The sequence below is a fragment of the Balaenoptera musculus genome, chromosome 1, assembly GCF_009873245.2.
Source record: "Balaenoptera musculus isolate JJ_BM4_2016_0621 chromosome 1, mBalMus1.pri.v3, whole genome shotgun sequence".
In the NCBI taxonomy this organism is placed as follows: Eukaryota; Metazoa; Chordata; class Mammalia; order Artiodactyla; family Balaenopteridae; genus Balaenoptera; species Balaenoptera musculus.
The window spans coordinates 151071140-151097463 of record NC_045785.1 but is presented as its reverse complement, the minus strand read 5'-3'; the positions used below and the strand labels follow the sequence as shown (position 1 = coordinate 151097463).

The window sequence follows — 26324 nt, the reverse complement described above, 5'->3', positions numbered from 1 at the left end:
GCCACTTGCCCACTGTGTGACCTAAGTGTAAGTTACTTAACCTCTGACCCTCAGAGACAATAATCATAATCCTACCTCATAGGGTTGTTGTGAGGACTCAATAGTATAGGTAAAATGCTTGACATGCAGCAAGCACTCAGTATGTGACTGCTCCTGTCACTTCATCCCGTCATCACCCGGAGTCTCAGCACCTGTCTCTACTTGAACTGGGCATTGAGTCTTAAGTTAGATGTTAACAGGGAGCCGGCAGAAGGAAGTTTTACAGTATAGACTCCAAGTCTGTGTACATGTCTTGAAAATGTTTACCAAGCAGTGTCTCAACAAGGATGCTTGACTATGTTGAATTGGGGAAGGTGTAGGGAAAACATTGTCATGAGATTCCATCTTTGCTTTGACCAAGGGGTGGAATTCCAGAACTTCACTCATTCTTTTCATAAATATTTACTGTAAATAGAAATGTGTATAGGGTGCTAGGAAAACAAGGTAGGAAAAGTCTGATAAGCCCCTACCTCATGGAGCTTATACTCTAATAGAAAGTCCTGGAAGATGCTTGTTTGGGAGAGGGGAACTAGCCTCTTTCTATGCCTGTGAAGTTTGAGGCAACAGCTTCAGCCCCTGGTGCGCCTTCCATGTTTGATCTCACACAGTCCTACCCACCCTGCCAACGAGGAGCCCAAGACTCGTGGAAGTTAAGTAACTTTCTAGAGGAGAGAGGGCTGACCTGTCACAAACCTCTGCAGCTGAGACATCAAGGATGGTTCCGATTATGTGTAGTGTATAGTGCACACCAAGTGAGGGGGGCTGGATCAGGGACAGACTACAGGAGAGACCTAGTCTGGGTGAGGTTAGTCTCGGCCATAGCTAGGAGGCTGGACTCAAGGCGTTTCAGCAGAAGGGAGCGGAGGGTGACACACGAGGAGGACCAGGAGGGCAAGACGAGCACATATGCACAGGCAAGCTTGGATTATGCTTTATAATTGCCCAGGCTGGAGCAAGAATATAAAACGGTAGGATTTAGGAAACAGAATTGGAATTCATTGAATCCTGTTTCCATCACTGCCTTCCTGTCCATCCTTCTGCACTCCTTTTCTCCTTCCCAGTTTCCCCCAACCTGAACCCCATGCTGGGCTGGAGTCCCTTACAACATCTCCCTTGGCATCCCACAGCCACGAGAAGCCAGACTCTGAGAACATCCCACCCAGCAAACACCACCACCAACCCCCCCAAAACAGCCTTCCCAAGCCTGAACCAGAGGCCAAGACTCGAGGAGAGGGTGATGGCCGAGGCTGCGAGAAGGTGGAGAGGAGGCCTGAGAGGCCTGAAGTCAAGAGCGAGCCTCTGGTGAAAGCCAATGGTGTCCACGCTGGACCGGAACCAGCCTCAGACCCGGGCAGCCCTTACCCTGAGGGCCCAAGGGTCCCAGGAGGGGGGGAGCGGCCCACCCAGCCCAATGGCTGGCAGTATAGCTCCCCAAGCAGGCCGGGGAGCACAGCTTTCCCACCTCAGGACTCAGAGAGTGGGGGGCGCCGGCAGAGCTTCCCGCCACGTGCCAACCCCGACAAAATCGCCCAGCGCAAGAGCTCCATGAACCAGCTTCAGCAGTGGGTGAACCTGCGCCGAGGGGTGCCCCCTCCTGAGGATCTTCGGAGGTGAGGCCTGGTGGGGTGGGGTGGAGTGGGGATGGTGTTCCGGCTGGGGGCTGGGGCTGGGGGAGTGACATGGAGGCACCCTCTGTTGGAAACCTTCTGGAAGCCAGGCTGAATTGGGAAACCAAGAGAACCCCAGGATTCCCTGCTTGCCCAGATGCTTACTAACCCCATGGTTCCATCTGTAGAGTTTGCCCCCTGCCCCTGATTCTTGCTCCCTCTGCCTACTTCCTTCAGAGGAAGGGACAGAGCACCCAGTGCCTCTCACAGGACATTGGGCGGCCTGAAACATGCAGGCAGTCACAGCGAGGGGCCTTTAAAGCTGTTCCAGCCAGACATCTGTCCGTGCTTCCCACCCTTGTACAGCATCCAGTGTTTCTACCAATGTGAGACTCACTAACTGCCAAGGCAACTCACTCCGTTTTTGAAGCTCTAACTGTTTGCAAGCCATTATTTATAAGCAGTTTTTTAAAAAGAAAAACGTTGCCACTCATTGGCCCTAGTTCTTCCCAATAGACCAATTTACTTCTTTATCTAGTGACTGGCTTTCAAATATTTGAAGACATTTATTGGACCTGATTGTGTTGATCAGGGCAAGTGGGTCTGCCGCTCCTTCCCTGGGGGTCTGGGAGGGCAGCTCACTGCGGTGGTCTGCCCTGCCCTGGGGAGAGCGCCTCACTAGGGTTGAGTCCCAGGAACGGACTGGTTGGGTCCTTGACAGAATCATAAAATCAGCGAAGGCGTCCCTTTGTCCCTCCCCCGTTGTCCCCCCCCCCCCCCAGGTGCCTGGTGCACGAGTGCTCCTTCTGCTCTTAGCCTCTCTGGAAAGAATCTGATAAATTGGTTCATGCTGAGATAGAGATGGCTAATACGGCTTAAAGTTTCTCCCCAGGGAGACAAAGAGACAAAGATGGAAGCTCTGAATGGTGAAATTTCTGGCCTCAGGGAACTGGTTGAGGGGGAGAGCTTTGAGGACAGGTCTTTCCTTGCACTTCTGGAAACAGCCTTCATGCCTGGGCAGTGGGCGCCCCTGTATGCTCGCAAGGTCAGCCTAGGGCACCGTTCACCTAGTCAGACCCCACTCTAGGCTGGAGGACAAGGAGGAGGGGCTGGGGCACGGGCAGGGGGCTGGGGGCGTGCCCATTTTGTCTGGCTTCCTTACAAAGTCCTCTCTGTGTCAGTCCCTCTAGGTTCTACCCTGTGTCCCGTAGGGTCCCTGAGTATTACAGCCCCTACTCCTCCCAGTACCCTGATGATTACCAGTACTACCCGCCAGGGGTACGGCCGGATAGCATCTGCTCCATGCCGGCCTACGATCGGATCAGCCCACCCTGGGCCCTGGAGGACAAGCGGCACTCCTTCCGGAATGGAGGCGGCCCTGCCTTCCAGCTGCGGGAGTGGAAGGAGCCTGCCGGCTATGGGCGGCAGGATGGCACCACCTGGATCCCCAGCCCCTCCCGGCAGCCTGTCTATTACGATGAACTGGATGCCGCCTCCAGCTCCCTGCGCCGCCTGTCCTTGCAGCCCCGTTCCCACTCTGTGCCCCGCTCGCCAAGCCAGGGGTCCTACAGCCGCGCCCGCATTTACTCCCCCGTCCGCTCACCCAGTGCCCGTTTCGAGCGGCTGCCGCCTCGCAGTGAAGACATCTATGCTGACCCTGCTGCCTATGTGATGAGGCGGTCCATCAGCTCCCCCAAGGTGAGCCACCAGCCTTCCCCTCCTTCCTCAGCCCCTGAGATCCCCCAGAAGCCTACCACGATCTGCTGAGAAGAGGTGGAGATGCAAGGGCATCTGGGGACATGGGGTCACTGGGCTGTGTCACCAGGACCAGGGATGCTGCCCAGGGGGAGCCACTGGCCCTGCGGTTCTATCCATAGGAGAGCAGCCTTGGGGGCTTTGCCTTGCCCCTGGGTAGGAACACTGCTCTCTGTGCCCATCCCCAGGCTGTACCAGGAGCCCTAATTCTATATAAGAGGACAGAGAGGGTTCTATCTTTTCAAATCTTGAGGACCTGGACAGATCATTGCAAGGATATTGCAATGGTTAAAAGCTGTCCATTTTAGTTTGAAATCTGCTCTGGGACAGGTTACAAACATCCCTAACCTTGAACTTCAGTTGGTGGGGAAGTCCATATCCCAGCCGGACCCCCTCACCTCTCCAATCCCCTTTCTCTTCCAGTATGATTACCTGGGAGACAGGCGGCCAGTCCCTGCAGGACTGTTCCCCTACAACTACCCACCATCCCCCACGGTCCACGATAAGATGGTATGTCCTCTCCTCCCACACCACTTCCCCTCAGGACCTCTCCTCCCAGGGCGGGGCCAAACTAGGGCAGACGCAGGGATGCTCTGTGCCCAATGCCTGGCCCGTTTGGTCTTTAGCAGCCTCTGGATACCTCCTCCCTCCGGCCTGGACTCTAGCCCCAATATAGAGAGTGGTGCCTGTTACCCCTCCTCCTCTGTGACACAGGGCAGAGGAGCAGGGACAAGATCTGGAAGCGTGAAATGTCCCCATTCTCTCAATTTCAGAACAACTCCTCCAGCATGCAGAGGGGCCTGGACAGGGGGCTTAGGCTATGGGTTGGGAAGAAAAGTTAAGCTAGAGCTCCCAAAACAGGCATGATCTTCTAGTCTTCTTCCCCCTAAGCGTACTTGCTTCAAGCTTGTCCTTGCCTGGAATGTCACTTTGGGGGGAAAGAGACTAGAAGTCGGATTGAGGAAGAAAAGATTTTCCATACTGTGTCTCCTCCTACTTTCTCTCCCCTTTCTACTTGTGTCGCTTCCGGGAATTTGTTCTCCTGAGAATTTTTGTCTCCACCTGGAGAACTCGATGCAGATGCTCCACCTGGGGAGTTGGGGAGAGCCACTGGAACCAACCGGCAGAATCCTTGTCCCCGACGGCCTGTTACTGACCCCTCTCTCTGAGTCTCCTCTGCTGGTGTCCAAACTCTATAGCCAAGACACACAGCAAATGCACCCATCCATAAACAATGGATTTTCCAGAAAACTCAGAAAAAGCTCCAGGAAGTGCTGACTAGATGGCTTCAGTGGTGCTTCCCTCTCCCAGGGCAGGGCCAGGCCGACCCAGGAGCCTCGGAGTGTGTCCCTTCTCTCGCTGGGCTTGTCCAGCAGACAACCTCTGTGGCTACCCGCACCCTTCCCCCCTCCCTTCCCTAAACTCCTCAAGGCCAGAGAGGCCTCTCTTTGTCGCTGCCCAGCTAACTCTTAACTGCTTTGCTTCCTTTTTATTGTTTTCTTTTGTCCTGTTCCTGTTTGTTTGTGTTGCTGTTGGGCCTCGGGCTCCGGGTAGGATGAACTTTTAGACCTTCAATTGCAAAGAAACCTAGAGTATTTGGATCAGCAGGTAGGCAGAGCTGGTGCCCCTTACCATCCCCCTGCCCTCCCTTCACGTCTCCCTGCTCCTCCCCGCCTCCTCATCCTCCATCCATTTGACAACCTTTGTTGGCAAAACCAGGACACAACAAAGTGGCTTATATTTGGTTTGCACCTTCACACCCCTTCTCTGCAAAGCCCTTTAGGGCAGCTGGGAGTTTCCTGGGGAAAGGAGAATTGTAAATTACCACATGAATAATTAATGTCACCGCCTATTTGTTCGACCCAGATGGAACTGCCCCCAGGGGGCAGGCGGGAATTTGCATTTTTGCTGGATAGAGTTGCAGAGACAGGGAGGAGCTCTGTGCTGGGGCCTAAGAGGCTGAGGATTTAGTTCAGCCTGAATCTGGGGAGTTAGCCTAGCCTATTCCACAGGTTGTGGTTAAACTCCACATTTTGTAAGTGAAGGACCACAGACCTGCCCTCCAATGATTTTTTAAATTATGGTAATTCAGTATATATGTTAGTTCCTCTGCAAAGTTCTTTTGTATACATGGCTCATGTTTTCCTGAGAATTCAGTGCTGTAGGCAGAGGGAATGTTATCAATCCAGTGTTACAGATGAGCATCCTGAAGAGGCAATGAGTGTCCCCATGTGATGAAAGCAGTCGGCTGCCTGGGTTCTCACCTTTGGCTACCTTGCCTTTTGAGACTAAGGAGGCTGTGATACTGGGTTTAGACAGGCCAGGGGTCAATATGCTGGGCAATTTATATGAGCACATACTCATATTAAGATCTGTGCTACAAATCATGGGGGACCTGGATGTGTACCAGATCCAGGTGGAGGCAGCCTGGGGTGGTGGAAATAATAATGTTAGTAATAATAATAATAACAGTGGCAGCAGTTACCATAATTGGATGCTTCCTCCATGCCCTGCACTATTCTAAGCATTTTACAGATCCTAACCTTTATAACAACTCTGCAACGTAGGTATTGTTATTATCCCCATTTCGTAGGGGATATGATGAAACTAAAGCCCAGAGAGATCAAATAACATTCCAAGGACACACAACCAGTGAACAACAGAGCTTGGATATGACTCTGAGCTTTTGACTCAGTTTACAGCTGAGGAAACATCTAACATGTGAAGAAGCTGGGGTTGAACCTCATCAGGATGCTTTTGTGCTCTTAACATTGCAGAGAGAACCATAAACTTGATATCAGAGGACATGGCTGCAACTGCTGGTGGTTCTAGTCGCGAGCCATGTGACCGTCATCTCACACGGTCTCGGTGTCTCAGTGAGCTCGTCCTCATGGGAGCCCTTGGGTACTGGGAAGCATGATATACACATTTTAATCAGCAGTGATGGCTCCTGGCCCTCAAGAACATTGCATTTTAGTCCCAGAAGGAGCATGTGGTGTTGACACCATAAGCATTCTAGTCTATGTGGGGATGACTCCCAGCAGGCCTTCCTCCCCGCAGCCCATCCACACCGCTGGCTTTCCAAGCATTCAGTGCAGATGGCAGGGCCCCTTCCTGGGGCCTTCTGCCCTCACAGAGGGGCTGGGGGCTTCAGAAATAACCTTTCAGAGGACCTCTTCCTAGATAAATGATAATACTCTTAAAAGGCAGTCTTGTATGATAAGAAGAGTCCAGAACGTAGTCAGGACACGGCACTCTAGTCCAGCTGTGCCATTTACAGGATTTTTTTTTTAAACCCTTGGTCTCTCTGGGTCTTTGTTTTCTCAATCATGAGACGGAACATTGTAGGACTGCCCTTTCTGCCTCACAGAGTTATTGGAGAGTCAAGTGAGAATGTATATGAGAGCACTTTGGCAGGCCATTGATGAGGGCTAGTGATTGCTACTATGATTATTTTATTGTTCTTTTTCTTCCAAAACTCAAAAATATTAATTGACCATCCTTGACCCCAGTGCTATATATAAGGTACTGGGTTAGGTGCTTTCTCACAAAATTTCTCCAACATTTTGGAGAGACAGAAGGTGACACACAGGAATCCTCCTAGAGGCAAGGCCCACATGGGCTGAACGATCCTGAAAGCCACAGCATGTGTGGGAGCAGGCCAGGGTGAGAAGACCCCCGCTTCCTTTATTGTTTTAGATCTACTGGTTGGGGAAGGAATGAGGTCTGTGGGTGACCAAGAGGAGCCTGGGCCTCCCTTGCCCTCTCAAAGCCTGATGTGTTGGTAGATCTGCCTTGTCCTACACACATACACATAAACACCACACACGGGACACAGGTATGACACACAGGCAGCAAACATAAACATACACATACCACATACAATCACACATACACCACACTGGCACACCCCGTACACAACAAACACAATCTCATTCACACACACACACACACGCACATGCGCGTGCACAGCCTCTAAGAAGATAAGGGCTGACTTGAGTTCAGATCCTTACAGAAAATGCGGTTGATGTCCTGTTGACTTTTAACCATTTTGCAAAGACTCAACCTCATATTACAATTGCTCTTTTAAAAACCTTTTAAATCACACTTTATATCATAGAAAAAATTTCCAACTGGGCTAAAGAAGTAGCAAAATCAGATCCTAGGAAAGCCTTTTAAAACGCTCTAGAGCCTGTGAATGGGGTTGGAGGGGTGCCCCTCGCCCTCTCTACAGCACGCAGAAGCAAGGCTGCTTTGGGGCTGCCGTCTACACAGGGCAAGAGGGAAATATGTGTGGGTCCAGCAAAGATTGGGAAGACAAGGGCAAAAAACGTGGGGGTTCCCTGAACCGTGACCTGAGAAGATCTGCCCTAAGGTGGCTCCGTCCCTTCCCTTACTCACTGCCCCTCCCCAAGAAGCTTTTCCTGCACAACTCCTCTCTGTCTTCTGCTGCCTTCTCCTGGAGATCAATTGAGTTAAAGGGACATAGCCAAGGACACTCCCTAATATGTTTACATTTGATGCTATCACACTGGAACCAGTGGGGGAAATGATGGCATTCCTGGTTGATTTGGTTGGCTCGTCCTCCCTCCCTCCCTGTCCCTCTCCCTCACCCTTCCTCTCTCCCTTTCTTTTTCATCTGGCAAATAGTCTTTCCCCCTCCATGTTCCTGATGATCCTTGAAGCATAAGGATAACGTGTTGGGAGAGCAGTGTTCCAATCTCTGGTGTCCCTTTAACGTGGCTTACGTGCTTTGGCCTCCTTGTTTGCTCCCTGGCGCCATCCCAGATTGGCATGGATGCTACCAGCCCAGCTCTGGAAACCGTGTTTAGCAATCCTTTGTACTCTAGAGCAGAGGTGGGCAGGGTTTGGGGAGAGAGATGTGTGCCTTCCCAATGTGACGGCCCATCCAAAGAGCAGGTCACATTTTCTTTAAAGTGGTTTCATTTAGTTCAGATTTTGGGAGATCGGACTTTCCAACTGCCTGTGTGGTCTTTGACCAAACCAGTGTGAGAAATGAGAGCTGGTCCAATGGGATGAGACCCACCACACTCAGGCGCCCTGGGGAGGTGTCACTGGGCTGGGGCCTCTTCAGAGCCACAAGCGAGGGCACAGTGGCCTCCCAGCTCCCTTCTGTGGGCTTTCCTCAAGGGCAACTTCAGTGCGGGTCCTGAGACGGAGTTCACAAAGGGTGAGTGATGGGCAAGGCCAGGCAGAGGATGCTGGAGGCCTCAGAAGGAGCTGTCCTTTCCTGTTTCCTGGAAAGCAAGCACAGGCGGGCGTGGGGAGACGTCTCTCTGTGGGTCTGAGTTTGAATCGTCTGTTCCTTCCTCTGCTGCAGATGAGTGAGAGTGAGACTCTCATCAGTATGGTGAACCGCATGGTGGAGAACTCCTCCCCCAGGGCCCAACTCTTCATGCAAGTAAGACCTCTGCCTGGCAGCATGGTCCCCGTCAACACCATTTTTCAGCTGCTTGTGCATGGTCGGTCCACCCATCAGGGATGAGTCCACTCCGCCTGCTCACCTGCCAGGCCTCATCTCCCAGGCTCAGCCTGGCCTCCCTCCTTTATTTTCACTGTGTCTCCTCCATTCTTCACGCTCATGGGTGAACCCAGGCCCATTTCCCAGACCATCAAAATAGGCAGCACTGACATCTCATGCCATGCCAGGGATCGCAAAGCTGCTTTTTAATGTTCGGGACTTCTCTTTCATGTTTGGTACCTTCTTAACAGTTGTTGGGGTGAAGGGCATGAGGGGTGTGATATGGAACCATCCAGTGACAGAGTTGTGTAGAATGTGCTATGGTTGCTGCATGTGTCACCAAGGGCAGGCGCCTTTGCTAGACTGAGAGACGCTTCTGGTTTAAGCGCAAGCCCTGGGGCTGGCGTTCAATCTAGTAGGGTGGTCGTTCTCAAATTCTTCCAATGCTCATTCTGTTCTCCCAGGTCTTATCCTTATCAAAAACAGCCAAGACTTAACTGCTGTTCTCATGGTTGTTACCAATAAGCCATTTGGGAGCTACACAGCCCTGGAGTCCCTCTTGGCAGTAGATTCTAGACCTTAGAGGAGAGGAGATACAGAGCGCGAGTGAGCAGCATCTCTACCTCCAGAATCAGCCCAGGACAGTTGGGACGGAGCTTAGGCCGGGCTGTCCCACGCTTTCCTGCCAGGGGGCAGAGCACTAGCTCAGCCCAGGTCCCCAGAACAGATGCTGCCTGAGGTGATGGAACTGTGGTCGGTGGCAGGAACGAGGCAGGATCGTCAGCTCTCCCGTCCCTACGTGCCCGGCCCTGGCTGTCCTCTGCTGTGGTAACCGGCCTCCTGTTCCTGCAGGTCCCTCCATACCCAGAAGTGTTCCGGGACAGCCTCCACACCTACAAGCTAAACGAGCAAGACACAGATGTAAGAGCAGCTCGCCCGCTCCCTCTGTCCACTCCAGCCCCCCCCGCCACTGCCCTCCTCATCCTCACTCTCCTCCATGGGGGCTTTTCCTCCATCCATCTCTCATCTTCTGTGGCCCTTCATACATTTGATTCCTGTCCTCTCTCACCACAAAGACAACATTCTGCCTGAGCCTCCTCTCGTTCTTACCACTCACCCCTACCTCCCACCATGGCTGTGTGTGTTTCTCCACTGAGTTCGAGACCCTCTTATCTACAGCGGTGGCATGTGCTTATTTCAGGAGCACAGACTTTGTTAGGAGGTAGAGCATGTAGTCCCCAGGTGCCTGGAAAGAAGAACGAGGCCTGGCTCCACCCTCAGGGAGCTTCTGGGCAGTGGGAGGCCCAGGTAGCAGCAGGTGGCAGCACAGGATTCACATGCTGAGCGGACTGTAACAGGGTCTGCAGGAGTGCGGGGCAGGGGGACCACGTGGGCTGGTGGAGGCCGGGGACAAAACAGGTGGCACGTGAGCTGGGCCTTGAAGTAAAGGGCCCAGAGGACAAGATTTGGCCCACTAGAAATAGCCAAGGGGGTATTTGAGGAGTGGCGTGGATAAAGGTGTGGACGCAGGAAAGCACAGGTCTTCCCAGAAGACAAGTTTGGCCTAACCTGCCTTGCCTGGGTAACAGATCTGCCCAACAGGCAGGGGAGACGCTCTGTACAGGCAAGGACCAGACCTCAGAGGGAGCCACCGTCAGCCATCCTGAGACTCTGGAAGGAGGAGGGGAGATCAGGGTCCTGTGGGACTAGGGAACCACTTTACATTGTTCAGCGGTTTTGCTAAGACTGTTGTTCAGAAACCGGCCTACGCCTCTAATTCATACACACCTGGAGGCCTAGGAGGCGAGGCCGTGTTATCTTCTCAACCCCTTGTGAATTGGAACCCCAAGAGGATGGGAGTGCAGAAGCTTAACATTTGGCTCTCAGCCCTCTCCCCTCTCAAGGTGACTCACTTCCTCAGAGAATAAATTTGTCTCCCCTCCCAATGGGTCTTTGGAGAGTCCCCCAAGGTGAAGACCATCTTCCCGTTCCCAGGAACCTCCAAGGTCAAGGTGAAGGCCCAGGGTTCCTTGGCAGGGGAGAGGAGGTGGTATCCAGAGGCCAGGCCCTGCCAACCCAGTTCCCAGGTCCCCATCAAACCGTGTCCTTCACTCCCTTCTTTCTCCCTCCCTTCCCCCTTGGGGACCCCAGAAACTGCTGGGCAAGTTGTGTGAGCAGAACAAGGTGGTGAGGGAGCAGGAACGGCTGGTGCAGCAGCTCCGAGCTGAGAAGGTGAGAGCCGTGGGGTGGCCCTGAGTGGGGCAGATGGGGGGCTGGCCCAGAGAAGGTGTGGGTTGCTATCTCCATCCTGACCAAGCTGATGAAGCTTTGCCCCTCCTTAAACTTCTGTCCTGCCCTTAATCAGACCTGCTGAAGCTCTTCTGGGGACCTTAGCCAGTGGGAGGGAAACCTCCACTAAGCTGCCTGGTTGAACCCCTAGGGCTCAGGCCTCTTGCTGCTGAAAGCCCGGGAGAGGAGATATCAAGGCTGCTCACAGCCATTCCCCTGCCTTTCTTCAGGAGAGCCTGGAAAGTGCCTTGATGGGGACCCATCAGGAGCTGGAGATGTTTGGAAGCCAGCCTGCCTACCCGGAGAAGCTGCTGCACAAGAAGGAATCGCTGCAGAACCAGCTCATCAACACCCGGGTGGAGCTGTCTCAGGCAACCACGGTAACGTGGGAGCTGGGTGTGTGCTCCCACCCCGGTCAGCGCCTGGGCAGGGGAGCCACCTCCCAGCCTGTGCTCCTCTAATTCCTGTTCTCCTCTGACGGCAGGAGCAGGGTGCTGTCTGCGAGGGGCATAAACAAAGACCTTAACACTGCCTTACAAAGAGGCAGCAAGTGTGCCGGCCTGCTCATCCCATTGAGTCTCCACCAGGGAGACTGGCTTGTTTCCCACAAGCCACATCTGCACCAGGATTCGTTCAGCACAAAGTGAAGTTGAGGGCCACTTATTTCCTTGGCTGCTCTAACAGCTTTGCTGCCCACCTTTTCCTCTCCCCTGGAGAACCAGGATACCGGCAACATGCCACCCTGGTTACTTCCCAGTAGACACAGGGCAGACCCTCTGACACAGAGAGCAGCAGCAAAAGCCCCAGGAAATTGTGGCCCAGAGGGAGGAAGGTCTCTAACCTCCAGAGAACAGGCACCCCCAGCTCTTTCCTTTTTGCCCTCTACTCTCTATCACCCAATCTGGGGAGAACAGGAGGGGTGTGAGAGTGAGATTAGCCCCTTTTGGCCTGCCTGCCATCCAGAGAGGATTCCGTTTTCCCTCTGTTTGGGCATGCAGTAGGCTGGGCTGTTGCACCTCCTAAAAGGCCAGTGTTTGGCTGTCATCAGAATGTCTCAGCCCTGTGCCCTCTCCCGTCCCTCTGCATCCTCCTCCCTGATCTGCCGGGCCCCAGGCCCTGAGGCAGAACGAGGAGGGGAGGTTTGGCAATTGCAGCTTCTCAGTAAGCCCTCCCCTTGCAGGCCCTGGCGAACAGCACCATGGAGTACGAGGGCCTGGAGGCAGAGGTCTCTGCCCTGCACGACGAGCTCTGGGAGCAGCTCAGCTTGGACCTTCAGGTGAAGAGGCCCACAGGCAGGCGGGGCTGCTGTGTGCTTCAGGCCCTCCTTTGTCATTTTGGCCAAAAGAGACCACGCTGACTTCCTTTCTTGCTTTAGAAATTTCAGAGACTTATGACCAGGAGTTGGTCCTGAGATGAAAGGCAAGGTTCAGGGCCTCTTAAAACAGACTCTGAGTTTCAGGGTGAAGATAATGTGGGATCGTTCTTTAGTTCCATCAAATCATGGGGGAAGAAGAAAAGCTGAAGCATGGGAGACTTTAACAGATATAGGAATGTAAACAAGATCATGATAAATACAAATCTCTCTCATGACATCGGAAGAGTACGCAGTGTGGGAGCCATCCACCAGGGAATTTTTAGGCGGGAAAGAGGCCTTTCTTTCTGGGATGGGTCAAAAACACTCTGCTTGGAGGCAGGAGGATGGACATTCCTGGGGCATTCGTCTTCTTTTCCTTCCTCTGTCTTTTCTCTTCCCAGGCTCTGCCCCTTCTCTAGCTCGCTTTGCAAGCCCTGTCTCTCTGATGCAGTTAACACCCTGGTTTCCCCCATTTTCCTGCTGTTTCCCTCCTGGTAACAAAACTTACCACCCAACCTTGCAGCTTGTTAGGTGGGTGAGGTTAGGGGCCTCTGGGCCAGAGGCCCCAAATGCCACCATGTTCTGTGGGCAAGCCTCACTTTCAACGCAAACATTTTGGGAGGTAAGATAGCATCATGGTCAGGAGCACCAGCTCTTGAGCCCAGATTCAGATGGTGACCACACTGCTTACTAACAGATGGTCTTGGGCGTGAGCCTCTTCGCCTCTGAAGTGGAGACAACTGCTGTCCTTGCCTTGTAGAGGTGTTGTGCAGCCGCAGTGAGTTCATGTGTGCAAAGCACTCAGCACAGTGCCTCGTATAGGCGGGCAGGGTGGGGTGGGGGGCAGCGGGGCATGGAATGTTAAATAAAAGGTAGCTATTATTTTTCAAAGAGTGGGCACTGTAATTGAGTAGAATTCATGCGTATCAAACAGTCCCACAGTATGTGAAACAAGACAGTAAACCAGAAGCTCTTGCCCCTGGAAAACAGGCCACCATCAAGTGTCCACCTAGAGGGGCGTTCACTCCAAGACCACCCTGAGCTCCCCTGGGTGGGGGGCAGAATCAGAGGGACAGGTTCTCACTCTCTTCGTTCTGAGGCCACATGTTCACCTAAAAGTGCTCTTTGCTGTGACGGCAGAGCCCTCTCCTCCCGCAATTCCGGAAGCGGAAGAGGCAAAAACTGCCCGTGAGAAAGATGAGTGTGCTAGAGGGATGTGTGTGTGTACATGAGCGCGTGAAAGCTCCCGCCGGGACACTCCTTGGTAGCCACTTCCTTTGACCTGCTCTCTGGCTGTTTCAGAATGAGGTGCTCAACCGACAAATCCAGAAGGAGATCTGGAGGATCCAGGATGTGATGGAGGGGCTGAGGAAGAATAACCCATCCCGGGGCACAGACACAGCCAAGCACAGAGGTAGGCGCTCTCTCCACCGGCCTCCTGGCTCCTGGCCTCACCAGAAAAACCTCCAGTGTCTCTGGTCTCCATCCCATACCTGCCAACTCATACCTCTCCAGGCCCTCACACTGTGCTCAGAGCCAGTCAGGGCCTTCTCAGGGCTCCAGAAATTTCCCCCCTCCCAGAATAGACCAGATGTACCAGTCAGAGATGCTGTTGCCCTGATACTCTAGATTCCTCCCCAGAACAGGTCACAGAGCACCTGCACCTTCCCAGCCCCTAAGCCCATGGGCCCATTGGTGATCTGAGACCATTACCTTAATGTCTTCCTTCAGCCCAGGGACCTTGGGCTGGCTTTCTGTGACACCTTTGAGGTAGTGGTGTCATTTCCATCCATTATCTTTTCCTGCCCAGCTCGCCTCTCAAGAGCCAGCCTGTGAGCCAGCCCGTTATAAGTCCCTTCAGCAGGCCCAGGTGGCCCTAAGACCCTAAATCCTCCCCTGCCTTCTCCACCTACAGAGCCCAGCAACACTCCAGGCCACACCCCTACCCCTTCCCTCATCTCTCTCCTCTTCTGTTTCCCCAAAGGAGGACTTGGCCCCTCAGGCACCTACAGCTCCAACAGCCCCGCCAGCCCTCTCAGCTCCACCAGCCTCACCAGCCCCCTGAGCCCTTTTTCATTGGTGTCTGGCTCTCAGGGGTCCCCCACTAAGCCCGGGTCCAATGAGGTAAGCTGAGATCACGGAGAAGAAGGTGGGTGGGGGAGGGAGGACTAGGTCCTCATTTGCCTGAAATTGTACCAATTCTGTGCCCATCTCTTCCCCAGAGGCCTGCAGTCCTAGTGCTTCATCTCTGTCTAAGATAGTCATTCTCACACCCAGTTTGGTGACCCTCCCTCCAGACTTCTCCTTTACTTGTTCTCATCTCCAACTGTCATCTTTAGTTGCCTTTCAGGGAAGTCTTCTTGAGCACCAGGATGGTTAGCAGAGACACCAAACACTTAATAGGAATTTAAATCTAGGATTGTTCTGCGGGTGAGAGGGCTGAGGGTTGGTGTGGGGGGCATTTGCCTAGTCAGTCAATCAGCAAGTGTTTTCTGAGGCTCTACTCTGGGCAAGGGACGGTATGAGACCCTCTCAGAAAGATGCCTGAGGGCCTTCACCCCACCCAGCATCCAATGGGGACCAAGACCCATTCACAGTGAATAACCCTCCTCTGGAACGTGGTGGCATATGTCTCAATACTGAGCCACGTGGTTCAGATTGTAAATGTTCTGATGTTCCAAAGAGAGGGTGGAACTTAAACTGGGCCATGAAGCATTGGGACAGGTAGAGGAACAAGGGAAAGGCATTACAGGCTGGAGAGCTGGCAGAAGCAAAGGTACAGGGGAGGGGTGTGCCCGATGTGATAGGGAGACAATGAGGAGAGATCTTCAGAGAAAATGGGGGACCAGTGCACAGGTGGGGGCTCAGCAGAGGAGGGCCTTGTAGGCCAGGCAGGGTTAGCTCTGGAGGTGGCACTCCATCCAGGCGACGGGCGGGAGTTTGGTGGTCCAGGGCCCCGCCCCAGGCTCCAGCAATGTTGTCGTCTGCCTCTGCTAATGCTCTTTTCTTCTGCTCTCACAGTGGCTGCTCTTGTTCCTCCTAATGCTCTGGCTTCTCTCTGCCTCAGGAGCCTGGCCCCCCGCGGCCTCCCCTCCCCAAAGCCTACGTCCCCCTGGAGTCTCCTCCCACCGTGCCTCCACTCCCTAGTGAGAGCCGCCTCTGGCCATACCCCAACTCCCCTTCCTGGCATCGCAGTGGCGAGACAGCCAGGGGTCAGGTACCCAACACCCTTGGGTCCTGGAGGGCAGGGACGGAGGGAACGGGGCCCGGCAGGAGACCAAGTCATTGTCCCCTTTCCAGTATTAATTTTCCCACAGCTCAGCTTCTACTGGCCTCCTGTCAGACTCTGGGATAAGCAAAGGGATGGTTGAGATCCTCATACTGGTCCTGTTTCCCCTTTTTGCTTCCTGTGGACAATGAAAAAATGAGTTGCTGCCCTACCCCATGGCAGCCCATGGCTGTAGGTGGTGGTTATGCCCCGCTCCCTACCAGCATGACCAGACGATGGAAATCCAGTGACACCCCACCACCCCCCACTGGTGCCATTCCAGTCCCTTCCTGCCATTGTCCACCTCAGACCCCAATCCTCCCATGCTCTCCCTCTCCCCTTGCCTGTGTCTCTGCCTTGTCTATGTCCTCTGAGTCTCATCAGCCCCTGAAGTGTAAGGATACAGACCCTTTTCTCCCCTGTTCTGGCTCCTTCTCTCACCTGGATCCCTAGCCAAGATCCAGGAGAAATATGCAGTTAGGCTTGGAAGAGGTTGCATGGTGAGTAGAAAGACTCCTAAAATAGGCTCAGCTACTTACTGGTAATATGCACAACCCTTGAGGGTCTGCCTAGTGAGGTGGGCAGAGCAGGTATCATTGCCTTGGTTTTACGGACAAAGAAAGGTGGTAGGGACTTACCATGCTCTGTAGTTGGGCCAGAGCTGGAGTTTCTGACCTCTGGTCTAGTCTCTCTGTACTCCCTCACTGAGACTTAGATTCTTCATCCCGTGGGAGGGGATGGCTCAGATGATGTCTGAGGTCCTTTCTAGTCACATGATTCTGTGAGACCACCACCTAAATGCCCTTTTCCTTCCCACAAAGCTCATCTTGTTCTTTTGCTCAAGTCTGGGTGGGATCCCAACAGAATCCACAGGTATCCTTGGCCTTGTAGCCCCCTCCTCCAACCATTCCTCCTCAGGCTCACAGCAAGTCTGTGCTTTTGTGTTGCCAGGAGGACTGGTTGGGCTGAGGGATCTCTCTGATGGGCCTCAATGGAGGCCCTCTTGGAGGCCCTGAGCCCTCATTCCCAAGAGGAACACCATTGGCCAGTCTTAAGGTGGCATGGGTGGGAGGCTCCAGTGCATCCTGCCCACTTCCCAGCTGGCACACACAGTTCCCTGCCCCATGTTTTTTCAAAGGTTTGCACTCCCACACTGCAAACAAAGAAACACCACCAGGGACCAAATTCTCAGTGGTCACTCTAGCACCATCCATCCATCTTCTTATCCCTTCTCCCTAGCCCAAGGCAAGCTATGAGCAAAGCAAGAAAGACCCCCACCAGACATCACCCCTGGACACCACTAGAGACATCGGCCTTGTGCCCACCAGGCAAGAGGTGGAAGCAGAGAAGCAGGCAGCTCTCAACAAAGGTACTTCCTGTTCCATCCTCCCCTGGAAGTGAGGCTAAGGGTCAGAGAAGAGCCCAGAGAGGTGCTCGCTCACACCAAGGAGGTGCTTCCCCACCTGGGCCTCTCACCTCCATGGAGGGCGGGACTGAGCCTCTCTGAGAAGCAGGCTGCCCTGTGTCCCTTTTTATGGGACCCACTGGCTACTGTGTCTCCCTGCAGTTGGCATTGTGCCCCCTCGGACAAAGTCACCCACTGATGAAGAAGTGACACCATCAAGGGTGGTGAGGAGGAGTGCCAGCGGGCTCACCAATGGACTCTCCTCCCGGGTGAGTGCACGCCCGCAGGCCCCGAGAGCTTGTGCAGGCCTGAGCTGGGCTGGGAGCCCAGGGGCCTCCGTGTGTCCACCTATCTGTCACTGTTCAAGAAACCCAGGGCTAGAGAAGGAAGGTAGAACAAGAAGGAAGAAGGCAAGGGGAGGAGTTCTCCTTCAGGGAGATGTCACGGGACAAGGAAGCTATGCATAATAAAGATATAAGAATATTTAACAAAATTATTGTAATGTGCCAGTGATGAAATACAAATGCAAAAGTCAGTGGTCAGAGTCAAATGTGCTGACCAGAGGCACCGTGTTAGTTTCCTGGGGTTGCTAGGAAGTTAACAAAACACCACAAACTTGGTGACTTAAGACAATAGAAGCTTATTCCCTCACCGTTGCAGAGGCCAGCAGTCCAGAATCAACGTGTCCGCAGGGTTGGTTCCTTCTGGAGGCTTGAGGGAGCCTCCATTCCATGCTCCTGGCTCTGGCTGTTGCTGGCAATCTTTGCCTTGTAGACGCACCCCCCCCCCAACTGCTGTCTCCACCTTCACATCACCTTCTACTCTATGTGTCTTCTTTTTTTCTGTTTCTTATAAGGACACCCATTATTCGATTTAGGGCTCACCCTAATTGGAGATGATCTCATCTTGAGCTCCTTAACTTGATTACATCTGCAAAGATCCTATTTCCAAATAAGGTCACATTCACAGGTACTGTGGTTAGGACTTGGATATATCTTTTGGGGTCCACTCTTCAACCCATTACAGGCAGGCTTCCCAGAGAAGGGAAATTTTAAGGGATTAGGGCAGATGAAAAATCTGGGTGGGGGGGTGAGGCACCAGTCAGAGCCCCGTTCTCCCACTACAGCAGGAGCGCCCCAAGAGTGCTGTGTTCCCTGGTGAGGGCAAGGTCAAGATGAGCGTGGAGGAGCAGATTGACCGCATGCGGCGGCACCAGAGTGGCTCTATGAAGGATAAGCGGAGGAGCCTGCAGCTCCCGGCCAGCCCGGCCCCCGACCCCAGTGCCCGGCCTGCCTACAAAGTGGTAACGTCCTCCCAGCCCCGACAGGCATGGCCTGGCATCTGCCAACACTGCCCACGCCCAGGTCCCCACCAGCCTGGCCTGGAGGGGTTGCAGGGAGGGAGGAGGTCTTAGTCAGGGAGAGACCAGGAAGGACCCAAGCTGGGCGCCTGGGAGACCTGGGGGACGCTTGTCCCCACTGGGCAGAAGAGATACTACAACAAGTGTTTCCTTTTTTTGTGTTTAAAGAAAAATAACTCACAAAAAGGAATGCCTTGATTATTTTGGCTGAAGTGAATTATACAAAATTCAGTTAACAGAGGATAGTACAAAATCTGTAACCTAGAAGTAGCCGTCACTTGTTTCTAGAGCATTTCCTATGTGCTTAACATTGGGCTGGGGGTTACTGAAGGTAATCATCATAGCTCACCATCACATGGCACAATACAAGTCACAATCCCTTTCATGTTATTTCATTTAGTCATTTCAAGGATGCTGGATTAGAAAGTATTACCCCCATTTTAGAGATAGGGAAACAAAGTCATGAGAAATTAAGGGATCTCTGGGCCACACAGCTATTAAGTGCAGAGCTGGGAGTAGCCCAAACTATTGGCCTAATTTTTCTTTCCATTAAATTTCAGAAATACAAGAAAAAGTATGGCCCATGAGTCCTGCCCTCAAACACTTTACATTCTAATTGGTGGACTAGAACTTCTAACATATGAAAAAATTAGAGATCAATATAAGACACACTGATTCAGTTGCCCAAAATATTATATATGGCCCAGGATGTGAACACAGGTACAGCAGCATGGGGGCAGAAGACAGTGATGAGATTTCACCTTGGGGCCCTTGCAGGTGAGCAGGCTGTGGACAGCAGCATGGAAGAAGGATAGCTCAGCAGTGGGGGGTGGCCAGGTCAGGCACGCTAGGCAGGGACAGTGAGGACACAGGCATGGTTAGGGCTGCGTGGAGGCGTGGGTAGCAGTGGAGGTGCTGCTGGCAGTGGGACAGAGGCCCTGCGTGGTCACGACGGTGCTGCCGCCTAGGTGCGCCGTCACCGCAGCATCCACGAGGTGGACATCTGCAACCTGGAGGCAGCTCTGCGGGCAGAGGAGCCTGGTGGGCAGGCCTACGAGACACCACGGGAGGAGATTGCCCGGCTCCGCAAAATGGAGCTGGAGCCCCAGCACTATGATGTGGATATCAGTAAGGAGGTGAGCAGAGTCCAAGAGGGGCCGGGCGGGGGCAACCCCAGGAAGGGATAGAGGCGGTGACCTCGGCCCCTCCACAGCTCTCCACCCCAGACAAAGTCCTCATCCCTGAGCGGTACATTGACCTGGAGCCTGACACTCCCCTGAGCCCAGAGGAGTTGAAGGAGAAGCAGAAGAAGGTGGAGAGGATCAAGACGCTCATTGCCAAGTCCAGGTAACAGGCCTTCGGTGAACCTCCACTTCCTCTACCCACCCTGGCTCCTGGGGCACCTGGGGCACTAGTGCCACGGAATCCAGTGTCCAGACTCATGCGGTTGGGGTTCCCGAGCCTCCCCAGCAGAGAGCAAATGGAAGCAGTGGTTCCAGGCAGCAGACCGGGCCCAGGCACATGGCAGGGTTGGTGACGCTGCCATCGGTGCCAAGAAGACCTACTGGGCTCGTGCACGTGCTGTCATCAAGACAAACTGATGGGTTGCTCTCTGGTGACTTCTTTTCCCTGTCAAGCCTGCCCTAAATGTTCACTTGACCCTTCTAATTCATTTCTAAATGGTGCAGGTAGGGGTCCCAACATGCATTTTGCTAGGGTCCCACTCACCCCAGGAGACAGGCTTGCTGGGAACCGGAGCCTGCACATTCACAGGCCCCTGGATCCCTGCCAACCTCAATCTGCAGGCCCCCAAGCCAGTCAGACCATCCTGTCCCGCCCTCCATTTCTGTGTGTCTGTGCCTCTTTAGTATGCAGAACGTGGTGCCCATCGGCGAGGGGGACCTTGTGGACGTGCCCCAGGACTCAGAGAGCCAGCTTCAGGAGCAGGAGAAGCGGATTGAAATCTCCTGTGCCCTGGCGACCGAGGCCTCCCGCAGGGGCCGCATGCTGTCTGGTGAGAGGGGCTGGGCCTCGCTCCTCCAGGGAGACCGGCTGACCAGGCATAGGGGAGGTAGTGCAGTGCGGCAGGGGGCCAGGGACAGAACAGGGAGATGTTCCTTGAGGTCAGAATGAGCACTTATTGAGCGCCAGGGGCTGTGCTAGTCTCAGGGGGTGCAAAGGGGCCAGAGTTGCCGACATCTGGGAGCTCAGAGCCAGGATGACCCGCCTAGCTGCTGGATAGAGGAATGGCCAGAGGCCATGCGGGGAGCGCAGGGAGCCATTCTACCTGGGCAGGTCCAGGAAAGGCCCAGAGAAGAGGCGATAACTGAGCTTGATTAGAAAAGATGCAAGTATGTACCAGTGGTGGAGTGAGGGCCAGGTATTCCAGGGTATTCTCTGACTTCCCATTCGTGCTGCATGCAAACAGCAGGAATGAAAAGGGAAGATGGTACAAGCAGCCAATACAGTCACCGCCTTGGCTACTGACCCAAACCCACTTTTCTGCTAAGAAAAGATGAGTACAAGGAACTGACTTCACACTGATACAAAGGCTAGTGGGTCTTAGTGGACACTATGGGGTTGCAGCCAATAGGATTCACTTCCCCTCAGCTTGAGGAGAAGCACCCCGGAATAGAGGAGAATGTAATTGGGAAGAATAGAAGAGACCCTATGAATGGGAGGCTTTGAGGTGGAGGAAGGACAGTGGTTAAGTAATTAAGCATGGGAGACAATATTCCCTCCTCCTGAACACGAAAGGTGCTTAGGAGGGAGAGAGAGAGGGAGGGTTCTGAAGACCAGTCCAGACGAATGCCCTGGATGGATGCCAGGCTTGTGATGACTTTGGTTGAGGGGGCAGAGACAGGTTGTGCCGGCCAGAGTTATGGTAGCCTGGGCAAGTGTCAGATTAGAATCGTGGCTGGACGCACAGAGGAAGGAATGGCGTTTCGTGTTGGTGACTCGGAGGGTTTCAATTTTTGCTCTTTGAGGCTCCATTTCCTCATCTGTAAAATTCAAATAAAAATACCTGTCTGGCGGTGTGAGGATGGAAACAAGGTGTGCTAAGCACCTAGCACCGTGTCTGTCACCCAGTAACTGCTCAATAAATGCTAGCCGGCTGTAGTAGAGGTAGTGCTGGTGCTGGTGGTAGTATTAGTTGAAACAGCAATAGCTAAAGTAGAAAGAGAAATGTTTTGTGGGTTTTCTAGCTATTTTAAATATGGATATTTTCAGAAACCAGAGGGTTTTAGGCTACAGCAAAGAGGATTTAAGTAAGCGTTAAGGAAGAACCTACTAGCAGTTGGCATATAAATGGACATTAGAATGGGTGGCCAGGGAAAGCCCTTGGAGATACTTCAGAAACAGGCTTTCAGTTGGTCAGAAGTTGAGGGCAAGAGAAGGGATGGGCTTCAGAGAGCCCCATCTTGCAGCCAGAACCAGAAAGCAGCAGAACCAGTTTGGCTACAAGGAGGCTTCTGTCAACCGCCCTCGAAGCTTCCAAAGATCAAATTCCACATGCTCTGGGCAAAAGTCAACTTCCTATTTCAAGGGTTAGAGCATACAGCACTGTTAAAACTTCCCTCTGCCCCTTCCCCTGTCCCAGCCCCTGGCTCTCTCTTCTATAGCTCCCCCGCCAACGGTGCCATGAAAACAAAACCCACCCTGGCTCTTCAGATTCCCCCTTGATACACATGGGCTTATATTTCAGGGTCAGTGTGCTGAAAACAAATGGTCACCTTGCTTTTGCCAAGACCCCAACTATTTATAAAATGGCTGTGGCAGGGCCAGACCTCAGACTTAGCCCACTGTCCCCACCACCCCTGGCCTATGGCCCAGATTCCCAGAGCCGCAGTTCTGCCAGGCACAGCAGGCGCTGTGGGGGAGGGGGGGAGCGCTGGGCACAGGGGGCATGAGGACAGTGCAGCGGGCAAGGGACGTAGTTAGTGCCTGAGTGGGGGTGTGTGGCGTGGATGCTGTGGTCGGTGGCGAGCTTGTAGCAGTTGTTGGTATACCTGGTGTGCAGTATCTGGGAAGATGCGGCAATTTTCAGTTTGTATGTGTGGCGTGATGTCATTGCAGTGTCTGTATTGGGTAATGGTTGTAGACACATATGTATGGGTGCGTATGCACGCATGTTATGTGTGGGTGGAGGGAAAGTTTGAGTACAAATATAGGAGTGTGTCTGTGTGTGCAAAACGTCTATGGGTGTTGTGCGGAGACCCATTATTTATGAGTACAGATGGTGTTTGGGAAGCTGTTGACGTGAGTGTACAATACGTGGGTGGAGGTAGTGCTTATGAATGCACATATTTACGTGTGATAGGCTTTCTTTGCGGTATGAGGAATGATAAAGAGTATTTGTGTATATGTTGCGCACAGTGTATGTACTGCACATTTGTGAACACACACCTGTGTGTGCAGGATGGAGAGAGCACAGCCTCATGAATGTGAGTGCATGTGACCGATTATGCCTGCAGATGTGGTAGCACTTGTGAACACACAACTGTAATAGCACATCTGTCCACTGCCTATCCACTGCATATGTGAATTTATTTTGATGGATATATTCCTAATGTGTTTAGTATTTTTCTGACTTCTTAAAGAGGTTATATTTAGCAATCAATCTTTCTTGCTTTCGCTCATTTAGTATCATTATAAACATCCTTATTTTGCTGACCTCTGTGGAAGAGATGCCCTTGGGGGCTGTAATCCATACAGATCTGTTTGTAGCCCTGCTAAATGCTACCAAACTGTTACACTTTTTTTTGGTAATACATCTTTATTAGAGTATAATTGCTTCACAATACTGTGTTAATTTGTGTTGCACAACAAAGTGAATCAGCTATACATATACATATATCCCCATATCTCCTCCCTCTTGCGGCTCCCTCCCACTCTCCCTATCCCACCCCTCTAGGTCGTCACAAAGCACTGAGCTGATCTCCCTGTGCTATGCTGCTGCTTCCCACTAGCTAACTATTTTACATTTGGTAGTGTATATATGTCGATGCTACTCTCACTTTGCCCCAGCTTCCCCCTCCCACTCCGTGTCCTCAAGCCCGTTCTCTATGTCTACGTCTTTATTCCTGCCCTGCCACTAGGTTTGTCAGTACCAGTTTTTGGGGGTTTTTTAGATTTCATATATATGCATTAGCATACAGTATTTGGTTTTCTTTCTGTCTTCACTGTGTATAACAGACTCTAGGTCCATCCACCTCATTACAAATGACTCAATTTCATTTCTTTTTATGGCTAATATTCCACTGTATATATGTGCCACATCTTCTTTATCCATTCGTCTGTTGATGGACACTTAGGTTGCTTCCATGTCCTGGCTATTGTAAACAGTGCTGCAGTGAACATTGTGGTACATGACTCTTTTTGAATTATGGTTTTCTCAGGGTATATGCCCAGTAGTGGGATTGCTGGGTCATATGGTAGTTCTATTTTTAGTTTTTTAAGGAACCTCCATACTGTTCTCCATAGTGGCTATATCAACTTACATTCCCACCAACAGTGCAGGAGGGTTCCCTTTTCACCACACCCTTTCCAGCATTTATTGTTTCTAGATTTTTAGATAATGGCCATTCTGACCAGTGTGAGGTGACACCTCATTGTAGTTTTTTTTTTTTAATAAATTTATTTATTTTATTTATTTATTTTTGTCTGCGTTGGGTCTTCGTTGCTGTGCGCGGGCTTTCTCCAGTTACCGTGAGCAGCGGCCACTCTTTGTTGCGGTGCGTGGGCTTCTTGTTGCTGTGGCTTCTCTTGTTGCAGAGCACGGGCTCTAGGCGCATGGGCTTCAGTAGTTGTGGCGCACGGGCTTAGTTGCTCCGTGACATGTGGGATCTTCCCAGACCAGGGCTTGAGCCCGTGTCTCCTGGATTGGCAGGCGGATTCTTAACCACTGTGCCACCAGGGAAGTCCCCTCATTGTAGTTTTGATTTGCATTTGTCTAATAATTAGTGATGTTGAGCATCTTTTCATGTGCCTCTTGGCCATCTGTATGTCTTCTTTGGTGAAATGCTTTAAAATTATTATGTCTACTTTTTACAGAAGATTTTCTCTCTTCAGTTGTGCCTTATATAGATGTCAGTGGGCCTCTCAATTCCTCTCTCTCTCTCCTGATTTTCCTGTTTCTAATCTCTCATGGGCTAGAAACTCAGCAAATCAACATATATCAGAATTGTGTGTAAATAAGTGTAACTGGACTCCAAGGAGCTCTTCAATGAATAAATTTGTAAGAGCTTCACTGCATGTACATTGTAACATCTATTTGGCTTCCTTGAGATCTTCCTTGCTTAGGTTTTGATTTTTTGACTCTTTTAAAAGTTGAAGTTGCCAGACAACTAACCATTATCTGTGATACGGACATGCACACAAATGTGTGTTTTGAAAGAGTTTGTGTATGTGTTTGTATGGCAAGTTACAAGTGTGTTGGGTCATGTGCAAGGCACAGGTTCAGAAGTGCCCATACACACACATCTGAATTATGTGTGCTGAGTAGAAAGGTTTGGTATTGCTGGATCCCATGCACAGACTGTGGATCACTTCCCGTCGGGGAGAGCACTGCGTGTCTTATGTATGTATGTCGGCGAGTGTAGATATGCGTGGGGCTGCATTGGCCCTTTCTCTTGTGCAGAGGCCAGGGAAGGTGATGAGGTCCAGGGTAGGGTGGGAGCAAGGGACTGGGAAGTTCAATGCCAGGATCCCTCTCTTGGGGGAAGCACAGTGTGACCCTGGCTGAGGTCTGGTTCTTCTCTGAGCCTGAGTGAGGATGCTCTCTCACAGCTGCACCAAGGGTGCACCAGGGTCTGGAGACGGTGCAGAGCTTGTTCCTAACAATACGACTCCCCTTTCCTTGTCCTTCATTTTGCTGTTCTCAACATGAAATAATAATGATAATAGAGTAAAATCTCATTAATTCGAATGGCAGCACTTTAAGGCCTTTAATGATCTGTTTAGGGGTGGATTGGAATTTGCCTTTCCTGGATTGATGAAAAGAGATAGTAAGTGACTGTGGGGAATCGTTTCTGAACCCTCCAGCCTAAGTTAACCGACTGGCTTGAAGCCTGTCAGAAACCTCTGTTTGCATGGAATTGATAAACATGGTGATCACTTGGATTGAGTCATTGAATGAGGGCCTGATGATTTGGATTAGTGTGATTTTACTGCACTATTAATCATTATCACTAGCGATATCACTGCCTATGAGGTGCCATCCCTCATTCTGTTCCACAGTCGTGGAAAGGTACGTGTATCTCCCGGTTGCAGGGATGGAAGGGGAGCCCTGGGCTCAGAGGGGCTGGGCCTCGCCCACAGTCACACTGGTTCTCAGCAGAGCCTGGATTGGGCCAGGGCTCCTCTGGGGCCCCATGCTCTCCTCCATGGCACCCCTGGAACCAGGCCAGCTCTGCCTCAGCTTGAACAAGTTCCCAAACTCAGCTCTCCTTCTGCTTGCCTCCTGCCTTGCTCCCGCGCACCGCACGGAGGGGGGCCTCGCTTGCTCTGGGTGCCCAACCTACCTCCTCCCACCCCCGGCCGCCCCTATTCACTTCCCTGTTCATTTCTGTTTCCAGTGCAATGTGCCACCCCAAGCCCTCCCACCTCCCCTGCCTCCCCGGCTCCACCAGCCAACCCCCTATCGTCTGAATCCCCACGGGGCGCCGACAGCAGCCATGCCATGCGGGTCTGAGCTCTGACGTAAGCACTTTTCTACTGTATTTCATCCAGCCCAGGGAGCGGGACCCCCTCCCTCACCCCCGTT

At 52.4% G+C, this 26324-nt stretch overlaps 1 protein-coding gene across 7 annotated transcripts in view; it reads left to right on the top strand.

Moving 5' to 3' along the window:
* Positions 1–26324, top strand: part of PLEKHA6 (pleckstrin homology domain containing A6) — a 137761-nt gene that overhangs the window by 106978 nt on the left and 4459 nt on the right. For 4 of the 7 annotated variants that reach the window (XM_036864601.1, XM_036864593.1, XM_036864640.1 and 1 more), the window contains 18 exons: positions 1167–1649; positions 2828–3344; positions 3825–3911; positions 8743–8823; positions 9736–9804; positions 11035–11115; positions 11403–11552; positions 12353–12448; positions 13829–13940; positions 14511–14650; positions 15594–15743; positions 17034–17163; positions 17362–17468; positions 18326–18502; positions 19528–19695; positions 19773–19906; positions 20428–20573; positions 26137–26260. In XM_036864601.1, coding sequence (XP_036720496.1) covers positions 1167–1649; positions 2828–3344; positions 3825–3911; positions 8743–8823; positions 9736–9804; positions 11035–11115; positions 11403–11552; positions 12353–12448; positions 13829–13940; positions 14511–14650; positions 15594–15743; positions 17034–17163; positions 17362–17468; positions 18326–18502; positions 19528–19695; positions 19773–19906; positions 20428–20573; positions 26137–26252 — 2944 coding nt within the window. In that variant the 3' untranslated portion in view covers positions 26253–26260. The remainder of the gene's footprint in view (positions 1–1166; positions 1650–2827; positions 3345–3824; positions 3912–8742; positions 8824–9735; positions 9805–11034; positions 11116–11402; positions 11553–12352; positions 12449–13828; positions 13941–14510; positions 14651–15593; positions 15744–17033; positions 17164–17361; positions 17469–18325; positions 18503–19527; positions 19696–19772; positions 19907–20427; positions 20574–26136; positions 26261–26324) is intronic. The other 3 variants (XM_036864608.1, XM_036864623.1, XM_036864617.1) reach the window with 3 other exon arrangements.